This window comes from Opisthorchis viverrini, assembly GCF_000715545.1.
Source record: "Opisthorchis viverrini unplaced genomic scaffold opera_v5_290, whole genome shotgun sequence".
In the NCBI taxonomy this organism is placed as follows: Eukaryota; Metazoa; Platyhelminthes; class Trematoda; order Opisthorchiida; family Opisthorchiidae; genus Opisthorchis; species Opisthorchis viverrini.
The window spans coordinates 478114-491662 of NW_008751944.1; the positions used below are offsets into that span (position 1 = coordinate 478114).

General features: G+C 44.1%; 1 protein-coding gene across 1 annotated transcript; it reads right to left on the bottom strand.

Moving 5' to 3' along the window:
- Window positions 1–2656: 2656 nt before the first annotated feature.
- Window positions 2657–10770, bottom strand: T265_14887 (hypothetical protein; the record flags this gene model as incomplete). Its single annotated transcript, XM_009175676.1, has 2 exons — window positions 2657–2954; window positions 10730–10770. Coding segments are annotated over 2 exons (339 nt in total), but the record flags the coding sequence as incomplete, so codon positions are not given.
- Between the last annotated feature and the right edge of the window lie 2779 nt (window positions 10771–13549).

Below are 13549 nucleotides of genomic sequence, written 5' to 3' on the forward strand. Positions count from 1 at the left end.
CCCTTCTTGGGGCTCATCAGGTAGGCGCAGTTTCCGGCAACCTTATGTTTTTCTTGAACGCAAATTGGACTGTTTCCGAGAAATACACTAATTTGCAAAGCAAATCAAATCTCTTTGTTCGCTTGCACTCAACATAGGGCGCTTTTGAAAGGAATCCACGAGGTGACAACTTCCAGCATCTGAAGAGCATGGCCCATGGTGTTAAGGAACGAACTGACTGGACTGTTTGCAGAGAGTTTTCTAAGGCAACCTCTGTGTCAACTTAACATCACTGATCCAATATTCCCACACCACGTGCACAGTGCTTAGGAGGCAGTTTTGGCGAGTCATTGAAGCCTTTAGCCTATGCCCTACACATGAAGGACACCACTCTGATCCAAAAAGAACTATGTATTTGGCAACCAGACTATTGTCACACCGACTGCGGGCGTGCTGAAGATGAAGACATCTGTTTTAGCTTCCGTGGGTTTAGTGGTCAGTTCAACATGTTCCCCGGTCAGAGAGACCTATCTTTAACACCGATTGGTTGGCCTAATGCATTGGTGTTGATGTGAAGTTGTCCATTAGGGATTTACTCACTGAATATGTGAAAACGCGTTGCAACATTTTCAGCAGAATTATTTGAACGTTTTGAGGTGATTTGGATCTCTTGATCTCTTACTGATCCACGAGCAGCAATATCGTTCACCTGATTGGAATCAGTGACTAATTACCACCACAGAAATTCAGCTATATGAGATAAAGACACAGGAGATTTAATTAGCCTAAAGAAGAATGGCTAAAAATAAAGCCTCGCGTGACACCACGGAAAGTGACCGAATTGATCGAGTTATCTCCGCAGACCGGTAGGAACCCAATGAAAGAGGCATGCAGCGTTTCAAACAGGATGAAAATTTCGGAGTGATGCTTTAGATTAACAGAATCAACGGCATTTTTCTCGACATCGAAAACTGCCCTTTTTGGTATCTTGAGGTAATAACGTTTTTTTTTTGGACGCCAAGAGCATTCCCCTCCTGGATGAGTCGGTGAACATATGCGGTTTATAGTCAGGAGGTACACTGAACCGCAAGCCTGTCAGACTCATATCATTACAGTTCCTGCTTCATGATCTAACGCTGTTTCGGAGGGAGATATCAGTGTCGGAGCACTTCGTCCTGCGAGTAATTTACTGTCGTTCCATGTTGCTCATTGAGGATTTCACATATTCTTTAAAAACACACGGCTCTCATGCAAAGACAACTTGCTGATCGGCTTGCATGAACGACAGTTGTCTCTTAAGATAAGGGACTATTGTCAACCCTAAATCAGGTTTTGTGATGAGACATGTGTGTAAGCCGACATGATTAGGGTTGAGAGCTGGCAGATAAAAGTTGAAGTTAACTTGTTTCTGTCGGGAACTTTCCGAAATGAAACAGTGCAGAACTACTTGGGTATGTGTGGCTTACCGATATAGAAATCAAAGCAGGAAGCAGGAAGTACGAGGGCTGGGATACTGCCATGTTGCCCAAGCCTAGACAGAGGAATTTGAGCGGCAGAAGTCGCGTTCGAATCATGGGCCTTTCAGTTAGTAATTTGGCGCTCTAACCACTTGAGCCATATCACCCCTCTTACCAATGTAGTACACGGCGATTACTTCCCAAAAATTGGTATCCTCAAACCGAGCTACTGTGAAATTATTTTACTACTCGGGCATCACAGCAGATGCAGTTCTATGCGACCTGGCTTTTTAAGTCTACTGAAATTCTCTGAATAAGTTAAACTTTCAATTTCATGGACGTCAATGAGCTTCGTGTAAATCAGGACAGCTGAACCAGATATGGTGTTTCACTGCTGTATCGTCGATCGTCATCGAGACGAATGAAAAAATGAAAAGGCTATTGTTATGTTTCTTTGGCCCCAATCTAAGATATTTGTTCTTTAAATTTGAGTCCCATAAGGCGTTGATTGTGTTTTCCGACTATAGATCCAACAATAATTTCTTGGCACGGACGTGTCTCGCATGTGCGTCCGACACGGGCGAAAATACTACCTCCACAGTGGCCTACTTATTAGTGCTCACCAGTAGCTGAAAAATATCTCGCTTCATTTCATGCCACACCCAAATTCAGAGCAACATCCACAGTGCAACAGGAGCATCTCGCAATAATTCAGCGTTCAACTGAACTCAGCTATAGTAAATCGCACTCCGTCATCCGTGAACCCACTCTGTTTCCTCGCTTGTGTTCAACCGTTGCATTTTTTCGCATCCATCACATTCTGATATATCCTTCCGTTTCATTTCCCTCCAATGGGTTTCTGATAGCATGTGATCGCCCATAATAGTGTTCCTGTTTGAATTATCTTAGCGCTGTAAACTTCAGCAAATATTTTTTCACCTAAATCTGGCAGAATTGAGCCTGAATCTTCTTCATCGTACATTCGATCACTGGTTAGGCATGAGCAGAAGGATTTCGTGTACAACACCTGGCAGTCGAATATTACCACTGGGATGAAAATGTTAGTGCTGTAGTTGTAACGTGATTAAGATGATTATCGACATGTAAGAAGTACTAACAAATGTCTATTTTTTATGAATCTTGATGAATACAACGGTTAGGTGCGCTTGATAAAAATAGATACAATGAGAAAAGTGGAATAAGCTATAAAAAAAGTGACTTATCGTTTGAGGACACATGTTGAGAGTTCCCCGAGTAAAATCCGGACGCGGGACGTGTCTTCTCTGCATTATGGCTGCTACCCACGTTCTGTAGTTATCCGTGGAGACTTGTGGAGCGAGTGTGTGTGAGGTCGGGCCGAGTTGTATGCCTATACTTGTGTGCAGTGTGAGGAGAGGGATGTCCTTTCGTGCTTGATGCTTGCACGAAAATGAATACAACTTGACCTGATGTGGTTGAAGTTCGTAAGCCTGGCGTGTGACGCAGGTGGTAGCCGCGTAAACGAAAATGGATGGCAAGCTGTAGTGCTCATGTTGTCAGTTAAGGTTGCAAGTGGGACAAGAATTGTCACGTGGTTTGAGTGTTTGTGACGCATGATCTGGTGAGTGACCTCTCCAAAAACATAACTATAATAATTCAGCGAGATTACCGATTGCTCTTTAATTAGAATCTCAAGGATAGAGTGCTGAACTGTTTTACTAGTTTGTTCAGGCTTTATACTATCTGTCAGACTCACCGGTCACGTGGGACACACTTCGGATGATAAAATAACCCTTCAGAGTCGTCAAATCTGATACGTTTGTGCTACGGCGCATCCTCCAAAAGCTACCGTCAGTTGTCTATAAAATAGTTAATTAAATAAAACGGGTTTCAGCTCAGAAAGCACAACGTAAACATCTAGAACACTGAAAAGGACTTTTAGGCTGCACACAGAGGACCCTTCAACCCCGTATAAGTGTGTGTAAAAAGTTATTATCCCAGAAAATAAGACGGTATAGAAAACCTGAATTAAACTAACAGTCCCCATCATAAAGGGTCTTCCAAATACAGATCTCTTCGTCATAAGAACACATAGCTTTGAAATAAATGAGGCAAATAAATGGGGCCAAACATAGTTCATGTTGCCGTCACCCCTTATCCCTATCCGAGTGAGTGAAAGTTCCAGGTTTTCGGTGATTCTAAAAAGTCTTAATGAACATTTCAGCGAGAAGACTTTCCCGATAACCGTCGCGATCTTACTTATCCTTGACACAATGTGAATCAGGAAGATTAAATTGACGAGCACTCAAAAACTACCCTCTGTTGACAAGGTTGGTAGAGAGACGCGATTGGTAGTTACCCTAACGCACTTGAATTCTCGATACATTCTTTGAAATTAACTAACAGTCCCCATCATAAAGGGTCTTCCAAATACAGATCTCTTCGTCATAAGAACACATAGCTTTGAAATAAATGAGGCAAATAAACATAGTTCATGTTGCCGTCACCCCTTATCCCTATCCGAGTGAGTAAAAGTTCCAGGTTTTCGGTGATTCTAAAAAGTCTTAATGAACATTTCAGCGAGAAGACTTTCCCGATAACCGTCGCGATCTTACTTATCCTTGACACAATGTGAATCAGGAAGATTAAATTGACGAGCACTCAAAAACTACCCTCTGTTGACAAGGTTGGTAGAGAGACGCGATTGGTAGTTACCCTAACGCACTCGAATTCTCGATACATTCTTTGAAATTACAGTTTATCGGCTATATCAGGCTTCAGGTGTGATAATGGTGACAGGCTGCTGCGTGCGATCACTGGAGCGACACTACAGCTCAGCTACGATAATCTGTCAATAAACTTTCCAAACCTTGACAGTAAGAAGGTGCTTGATCATCCTCATGAATGTAGGAATAGCGATGACTCGTTTCCCTTTTTATTCCTTAGTTTGAAGGTTTCATTGGCGCTTAACCAACTAGGCAGCAAAGTATCCTCTTGTTAGCACAACATACGGGTGTAATCCCCTCACCCCTTATGATAACAAATAGCCTCCAGTTCACCGATATTTCCAAGGCTGGATACCAGTCGTTCAACCGCCAGACTGCGAAAAACAAACCTTCGACATCAACCATATTAGTCTCAGCTGAACACAGTATCACGGTTGACTTCAGCTGAGATGTCTGATATAGCATGTTCGCACATTAACTACCTATTGACAACGATATTTTCAATGTCTCAAGGCAAACGGTGTCTTCTTTGTTCCCAGACTGAGCAGAGGAAAATCATCAGAACGACCTCTGCCATTATACCGAGGTTGATATCTATCCGGAAATCCCAACCAGGCTGACAGGCAAACCATGTCCAATTCATGCATCCGAACCCGAACTGCAGGATCAGCCAACGTTCAGCTAAGGACATAGAAGCTGTGGATTGGCGCTTAGTGGTTCCAACCTTGATACAGCATGGAGTGAAAGAATCGGACGCGAAACATTCTATTATAAAACAAACAAATCAGAGAAACAGAACTGTGGTATTGAACTACTGAATTTTTCCGGTTTGAAAGGCAAGGAAGGCGAGGAACCACAAAAATCAGCTTTTAATAAATAACTTACACTAAGTAAACGAAATCCTAGCCATCGAATTGAGAGCAGGCGGTTCGCTATGAGGTCTGGGTGTCTTGATTAGGTACAGGTATGAGGCCAAAGAGAGACGACGGGATCATAAGCCAGGTGAAATCTTTGATCTGGGCTCATGCGAGGGTCTAACCAAAAGACAACAGTCTGCGACCTCGATGCGCTGTTTTGCTTTGCGGACAGCTTTTGTGAGATACTTGCAACCGTGTTGAACGTAAACTTCCGCACTCACCCCACAAAAAACCAACTCTCACAGGGACAGCGTGGGATCTGGTTGTCTGGTGGCAGATAGATGTATTCACTGGCAAATTCAAAGTTAAGCCAAACCTTATGGGTGAAACCTTGCAATTATTTCTGGTCTGTATATGCAAATTCACACCGAGAGGGTGGTTCCTGTCTTGGTTCAACAGATGGTCGCCGAAGGGGAAATCTCTGCTGGAAAATACCCGCTCGACATTAAGTGGTCAGCTTGATGCTCAATAACGAAAACGATGTGTTGGATCAGCGCGATAGAAACGCGAAGATAGTTGTCCAGAAGCTAACCAAACTGAGTAGATGACGTCGGGTTTTGAATAAAAACCCACCACTCACTGTAATGGCGCCAATGTTTTTCACCAAGGGTGCACAAATTGTATTAGACGCCCAACGCCAGGTCAAAAACACACATACAGCTCGTCATTTAATGCGTGAGGTAACAACATTCCGGAAACTACGAAGGCCTTGTGGTCGCGGCTTTGGAAACCGGCATTCGGCGGGTACTGAATCAGGATTTGCTGCTGGGTCCAAATTTTCCACCAATCAGAGATAGACTGGTAAGCGGCCCGATCTTCTGACCAAACGAGCGCGGGTTATGTTTGATAGCCTAAATGAGACTGCTAAGGCGGTTTTGGCGCGGGATTCCGCCTAACACCTAACCAAATTGCATTTCTTCAAAAATTGTGTCCGAGCTCACGCATCGATATTCAGTGTCCTCTGACGGTAGTTGATTTATCCACCTGGCAAGTAACTTGTGAAGCTTTCGTCACCAATCGAGGGGCGCACAACCAAACACTGACAATAACTTCCCCAATAATTGATCCTATCAAAATTCAGCAGTCTCAGGGCTTTCGATTTCTAGTTCGCCAAGTAATTGATGGCCGGACATAAAATGACTACCTGTAGAGGAAATTATCGGTTCTGCATAATAAAAAACCCTGTTCAAAGGCGAAGTTTCGATAGATTGGGAGAAACCAGCGTTAGCGGTACTGTTTGCTCTTTGAGGAGTACTGGGTTCATACCTCATTGCCAGTGTGATTGTTTTAAACGTGTGGTTGATGGTTAGGGTGGGATATTATCAGGCCTAGACAGGAGGACAATTAGGATACTCAATCGAAGCTTTTGGCTTAAATGTCTTACCACAAGGCAGCAGTAGTTGGCTTAAGACGGTTATAGCCTACCTTCCTAAGGAGTAAGTCACCACACATGTTACAATCTCAACCTGGATGACCAGGAGACTGTTAGTCAAACCGGTGCCCACTGAAGAACCTGGTATGAAGGGCTCTGCGAGTGTCACGCGTACACTCCCAAATATATTTCAGTGGTTATAGAGATGCACGAAACGTTGGCCGTCGGTAGGTTCCTATGAAGGGCCTGCGAGTGTCAACCCGTACCTCCCAAATATATTTCAATGGTTATAGAGATGCACGAAACGTTGGCCGTCGGTAGGTTCCAGTCTATTCAAAACGGGGATATAAGCATCGGGTAATAATGCCGAATTGTGATGCTCAATCAAAATTAACCCGTGGGCATCTTTACCGCGGTTGCTGCGGTAGGAATTTAATTTAGGGTTGAGTCGAACTAATCTGGAGTATCCTATTGCGCTAAGACAGGTGCTTCCTTTAGAAGACGTATGTTTGTTCTGGCAAACGGTTGCTTCTGATCACAACAGGAGGTTCTGTTTTCGCCGGAATGAGCTGTACAACAAACTGTTGTGATTAAAACAAGTGAGCTTTGCATCATTACCCCATCAGGCCAAGAAGTGCCACCTGGTCGTAACGGTTCCGTGGGCTATATTACTCACGTTTGAAAATGCCGGGAAAGTTCGATTGCCGCAATCAATTTAAGAAGAGCGAGAGAAGTGTTCTCTGTGCGAATTCGTTTCCACCTGCAATGACAGATTGAAGTCACTAGTGTGGACAGCCTAGGCGACTGGCACAATCATAGACAAAGCCATCGTTTTTTCTTGCGAAGTTAAATTTTTGGCGGACGCCATCGGTGAAGCATCCATTGCACGGGACCGGAAATGCCTCCTGACGTTTTTACTGTGCGCAGCAGAACCGACACCCAGTTTGCTTTGCTTTATCTCCTAGCAACCCTTGTTTTGCGGCAACCAATGGCTGGGCCAGATTTTAAGCTTCTGCTACTCAAACCTTGCTTCTAATTATTCTTATGTATGGTGGGTTATTAACCAAGCTGTTGAGCTGACTTTCGCTGAAAGTTTATATTGACTGTAACCAATAAAATAGGTGCAAAATGATTTGGTAGACTTCGTCTGTCTGGGCTCGCATCATATGTTTAATAGAATGCAGATGAGAAACTGCCAAGCGTCCCGAAGCAAATATTGACTAGACACCTCAACCGGAAAGTGATAGCACGCTCGCCACTGGGATAGGTCACTTCTTGCAGTGTATCCAGTAACCTGTAAGGAGAATCAAATGAAACCTGCCAGGAAAGCACAACAATCCCAGAAAACAGCTTAACAACAGTCATATTCATTTCACGTTGCCATGTCAGGGATTGTTCTCTGTAGTACTTCAATTGGTAGATGTGATTGGGCACGCATAGTACATACACGTCTTAGTCACTTTAATCTGATAAGGCTGAATTGCTTTTCCAGCGATTCTGATTGTTAATTACTTACTTAGGCAGCCTCTCGTCGTGGAAATACTGAAGTACCGAACTTCCACGCCATCAAGACATCGGTAACAAAATCACCGCAGACAGATTACGAGTAACAAAGGCTTCAATTACAGCTGGATTTCAAGAGTACTTCTCTGCGATTAGGTGGCTAAGACCTGGACAAGTCATTCTTGAAGGTGGATAAAGCAAAATGCCAGAAGTGTTGATCAGAACAAGATGGAAGCCGATTCTCGCGAGTCGACCATTTTAAGGGCGAAGTGCGGACGACGCTCCAAGATAGTGCGAATTTTTATCAGGGGTCGAGGTGAGTTTTTGATTCGGGAATCACTTGTGCTAAGGTGAGGTTGGACGTTACGGAAGATTCTTACCGTTAAAAAACTACTCTAAAACAAGTAAAAAAATCACACATTATGGTGAAAATCGATATTAGGGACACTGAATAGTCCCAGCAGTTTGCTTTGAGCGATCAAAAACTTTCTAAAAATACAAATGTTCCGGATGAGGTTCAACACATGTTTACCAAGGGACAAACTCAGCCGAAGACCGTTGCGTATTTCGTTGATAAACTAATTTTGGCAGGTCTCACAACCTTTTCTGTTCCTTTTCCGCGACACTGTGCACAGACACCAACTCCTACAAGCTACCTTCCAGCAATCCCACTCCCTAGGAGAGACCAGAGGACCTTTTGTTTGGGGGTTGGGTTGCCCCAGTCGCGTTTCAAACGAGCTACAACGCTTCAGGCTAGTGTTCCCCCTCATTCACATAAGGTTTGAACCCTGTTACAGATCGTCAGCTGAATAGAAGTGAGCAATCCACGTTCGCACTCATATAGGCTGTTGACAGTTAGGAATCGACATGCAAGGCTTTGTTGATGTGGCTTGCTTCAAACTGAACTTCGGCCGACATTATACACCGTCTTCTTGGGCTTTGAAGACTGGTTTTTCAAGGCCTCTGCGAAGAGATTGAACTTTACCCTGGTGTGGCGGTTTGCGGAGCTAACCAACCCACTGAGCTATACTGCAGTGTGCCACTCCAGCATCCAGTTTCTCCCATTAGATTGGTCGATGGATTGGGATGTGACATAGTACCCTGGCACTTCGGGTTATGGATCAGAAAATGCAGGGCACGTTGTTCTTAGAAGGGTAGTTCAACCCACTAGTATTACAATAACCGGCGCTGCTATTTGGTCAAGATCCGTGAGGAGTTCCGGTTGAGAACTCTAGTCTCATTCGACACAACCAGTTAACCACCACCATTTGCTTCGCAATCGACGGTGATGATGAAGCCATCCATAATGCGATAAAGTCAACAGTTAAGTAATCATCCCCAGAGGTAGCGGACAACGACCGTTTTAATCGAAAAGATCGCTATTCACCGACAGAAAAAAACTTGCGTGGAGGATAGGAAGAAAAATGGAGCCAGGAACATGTTTCTTCTACGCATACTTTGTTGTTAATATCGGACTTAATCCAACCTCAGATGAAAAAAGCCGTTTCTGATGTCCTACAGGTGAATATGCTGTAGAAAACCTGCCCCATGTTTCACTTGCAGAAATATTCATCTGCTCATACAGCCAGTCAGGTAATCAAGTAAAAAATGAGACAAGTCAAAATGTGGGGACTAGGTCAATCTGACAAGCTCCAGTAAGGACAAAACCTGCAGTGGGTTACTCAGGGATTCTTATCATTCAAGTGGATAGTGTTATGTCAGGTAAGATACGCCAACTTCTTAGATGGTAAGCGAGTCGACTGGTCATGAGACACTGTTGAATAGACATGAATCAGTAAAGTGCATTCTGTGGAAAATGAGATAGTGTCCTGGGAAAGTGGAACGAAGGTGGATTAAATATGGCTATACCGAATGAGGATGAAACGCAAAGCAGAATACAAAGATCTGAAAACCTCCTCATCTTTGAAATGATAGAACACTGTCACTTGTGCACAAGGGTTTCACAGCTACCAATTTCTAACTCGTAAGACTCAAATTCCATCAGAACATGCCATCAACGGTTATGCAGGGAAGCAAATTAGACATCATGTTACCGGGGTAAAATACTGACAAAGGCCACTTTTTTATGAGGGTGGGAGTAAGCCATGTTGAAGGCGAGTCGGATGCGTATCAGAGGTCTCGTGGTTTCGGAAAGGAATTTGATAAGCCATATAGTCTTGGCATTGAACAACATGAGAACGTAGTAATGTTGCAAGTCCTTCAAGCTCGAATCTCATTGCCTGATTATTTGGGTGAATGCGTTGGTTGTTATTGGGTCATCGTCCACAAAATCTTTGAAGGGACATTCGACAGTTGGGAAAATTTCCTGTCCTAACGAGTACACTCTTCTGAAGGGTTTCACTGTGGTGGTTGCGTGAGTCAGTCTAATGCGGCACTTCATAAAACTACCACCAAAGCAGCTTCTTGAAGAACGCGATCGGGCGTGATCCGGGGTGGCCGCAAACCCTGAATGATTGCGTGAGCGATCTCCAGACGAGACTGAATTTTCCTGCAACTGAGAGCAAAACCTGCTCGAACAAATTTCAGCACAGCAAGATCTTGCCGCAACATATTGCTATGAACTGTCAAGTCCGTAAACAAGATGGTACTTCTCCTTCTATTTACTGTAATACGACGGGTACAGCGCATGGATACCATCAATCTGGTGACCTCATAAGTGGAAGATATACTGGCGTATAAATATTTCACTTTAGTTTTCCAGACTGCAGGATAGTGATCATGTAGTCTGTCAGGCTGGACGATCGGAACCAGACACCTCAACAAAGCGAAACATACATTGAGGATAATCTTGCTGTGATGGAGAAATTCCAGCGCATCCCAGCGAAAATCTTGGAGGAATAGGATTCGCAAATTGAGACAAACAAGCTACTGACACTTAAACCGGGAAGGAGTCATGGCATTTCGATCAAAGACGACATTGTTTATTGTCCCTTGTAGTTGCAAACGACTTTGAATACGAGGATCCTTTGAAACCCACAGTAGCATCTTCCGAAAAGTAAGATCAAAGGTCAACTAGCTGTAAATTAGATTGGTGAATCATTGATCCCTCCACTGATGAAGAAGTCACTGGCTACTATGGATGGTCCTCATTCGTAGCGGAACCATGAAACAATGATGAATGAGACGTCCTGGAATCCGTATACAAAAAGTTTCATTTCCAGCAACTTGGTCTCCGTATGTTCACGCATGGAACTAATGGATGAATTCGAGGTATTAACCCGGTACTAATCAACCTCACATTACCCAAAACCTATCAGAACGCAACTCGGCATGTCGTACACAGGGCGTATAAGATGGCCACACCCAGTCATCGTGATTATGTAGAGTAGCAGGCTTCCAAGAAAACCAAGTCAACGAAGCGCAACGAGGAGCTGCTGGTGACGGTACCGCGAACTAATACGGGAATAGTGATTTTTGAAGACGAAGTAACGGTTGACACACTAATCCCATCGACCAAATCTTCACATTCCGTCACGTACCAGAACAACATTATACGTATATGCGACCCACAATTCTAGTGTTCCTGGATTTCTAAGGCGCATTCAGCTCGGTTAGTTCTGCTTGACACGCTTGCCCACCAAGGAATGCCCCGGAAGTTTGTGAACCTAATAAGCTCTTTGTATTCTCAGACTTCAGGACGTGAGAGTATACGCAGGGATCTTCATAGCTTCCGCACACAAAGCAGGGATGCCCACTATCTCCATCCCTATTGAACTTCGTGACCGATGAAATCATGAGACGAACGCTGAGCGGTCTCCAAAACCGCGGCGTTCAAATAGCCTGGGTGCTGTCGGTGCTAAATGCACTCAAGTATGGGGACCGCGTGATCCCCGTTGTACCCGGTTGCCTACCAACCGATGTTAGTGGCATTCTCGCTGTATGTTTCTATCCACTGAATGAATGCCTGGAGATGTAGGCACCTCGGAATGATTGCAGTAAACTAGAAATCAGTCCCTTTCCCGTCCACATTCATTTTTCTTCACAAAAAGGCTTTCAATTAAATCATGGTTGTGCGACAGCAAAGAATCGGTGATGAACACTGATGTCGTGTTGTCGATGATGACATTCACCCGAATACCAAACTGGCTTTGACGGGACTCCCCTGGAATCCAGGTTAATCTCTCGTTTATGATGTTCTTAAGCAACTGAATGTGTTACACAAGGAAGCCTGATGCTCATGTTGCTACATTTGAGATATCGCAAGACTTTGCAGAGTTAAGACATTAGTTATAAGGTTGCAGAAAACTCGACGGCCCATAAGCGATTTTGCCCTTATTGGGGATGGTCGGTTGGGCGCAGTTTCCGAGTTTCTGGCAAACTTTTGATCCCACGTTACATGATATTCGACAAATACACTCGTTCTTTGGGGACTGTGCCACCTGAAGAGCTCCAATAACGGCGAAGCAAATCGCGGGCTGTCGACGTTTATCGAGTAGTGGATCACATGTGCATAAAGTCACGACTGCTTGTTGTTGGTCATGGATGTGAGCAGCACCTCACTGACGAAGATGGTGTGTTCAGGCTGACGGGGAAGTTATGCAGAAAGTCTATCGTTCAGGTACCTAGTTGCCGTGCCACCTGAAGGAAGCACGAGGGCTGGAATATTGTCAGATTGCTCAAGCCTAGACAGGAGCAGCCGAGATGCGGTCGGGTTAGAAATATGGATCCTCCGGTCAGTAAACTCGCGCTTTAACAAATGAGGCACATCGGACTCGGGTTGAGTGAATGGCTTAGTTACGATGGCCTGTCTCTCGACCCTCGGAAATGTACATTCGGGTGCTTGCTCATCCGTCGGAACATTGGTTGACCAAGCGCGTAAACAGAAGGTTTTTTTAAAAGATTGATGAGCAATCGATGCAGTCTAAAGGATGCGCTGAGTAACTTCATGCAACGGTAACCTTTATGATTCAAGCGTTTTCTGATTGATCAAATGAGCCCGTTCTCTCGTCCTCTATCTTTTAAAAACTGTATTCCTTACCTGGTATCTGTACCACGTAAGTGATACCACTGATAAGCTGCATCTGCGATATCCTGCTACTTTAAACCTTCATTTCATTGTTGTTGAGAAATTCACCTCATTCAGACCAGTCAATGAGTATTCTTCCTTGGCGAATGAATTGGAAAATGAGCATTTATATGCGATGGCGTTTAATCGCCTAAGGCTAGCTGAAAGTGAGGGCATACACAAAGTAACTCTTTAATAAGGGGCGATCAATTATCGTGTACTACCAATGGAAAAGCATACTCTGAAGTCCCCGAATGTGTAATCTGCGGTGGAGGGGAAGCTAAGAACTTGGTTTTTTATTTAAGGGGAATACGATGTCTCGAAAGTAAGCTTTCTGCAACCTCTGGAACGAAATTACACCGTGTAGACCTGCAAGGTATGAGATAGATTCTATAACGTAACGGAACGGTTAGTTAATAACGAGTGAAGACGTGGACTGACGAAGGATGGAATCTCTGGGGTTGAACATGTGATGCGACTAACTGCGTCAAAACTGGATTTTTGACGGCGAAATTACCTTCCAACAATGGCCCAGAGAAAATCAAATTCTCAGAGCAGGCGTACGTTAAGTTTGTTGTGCGAAAAATCTA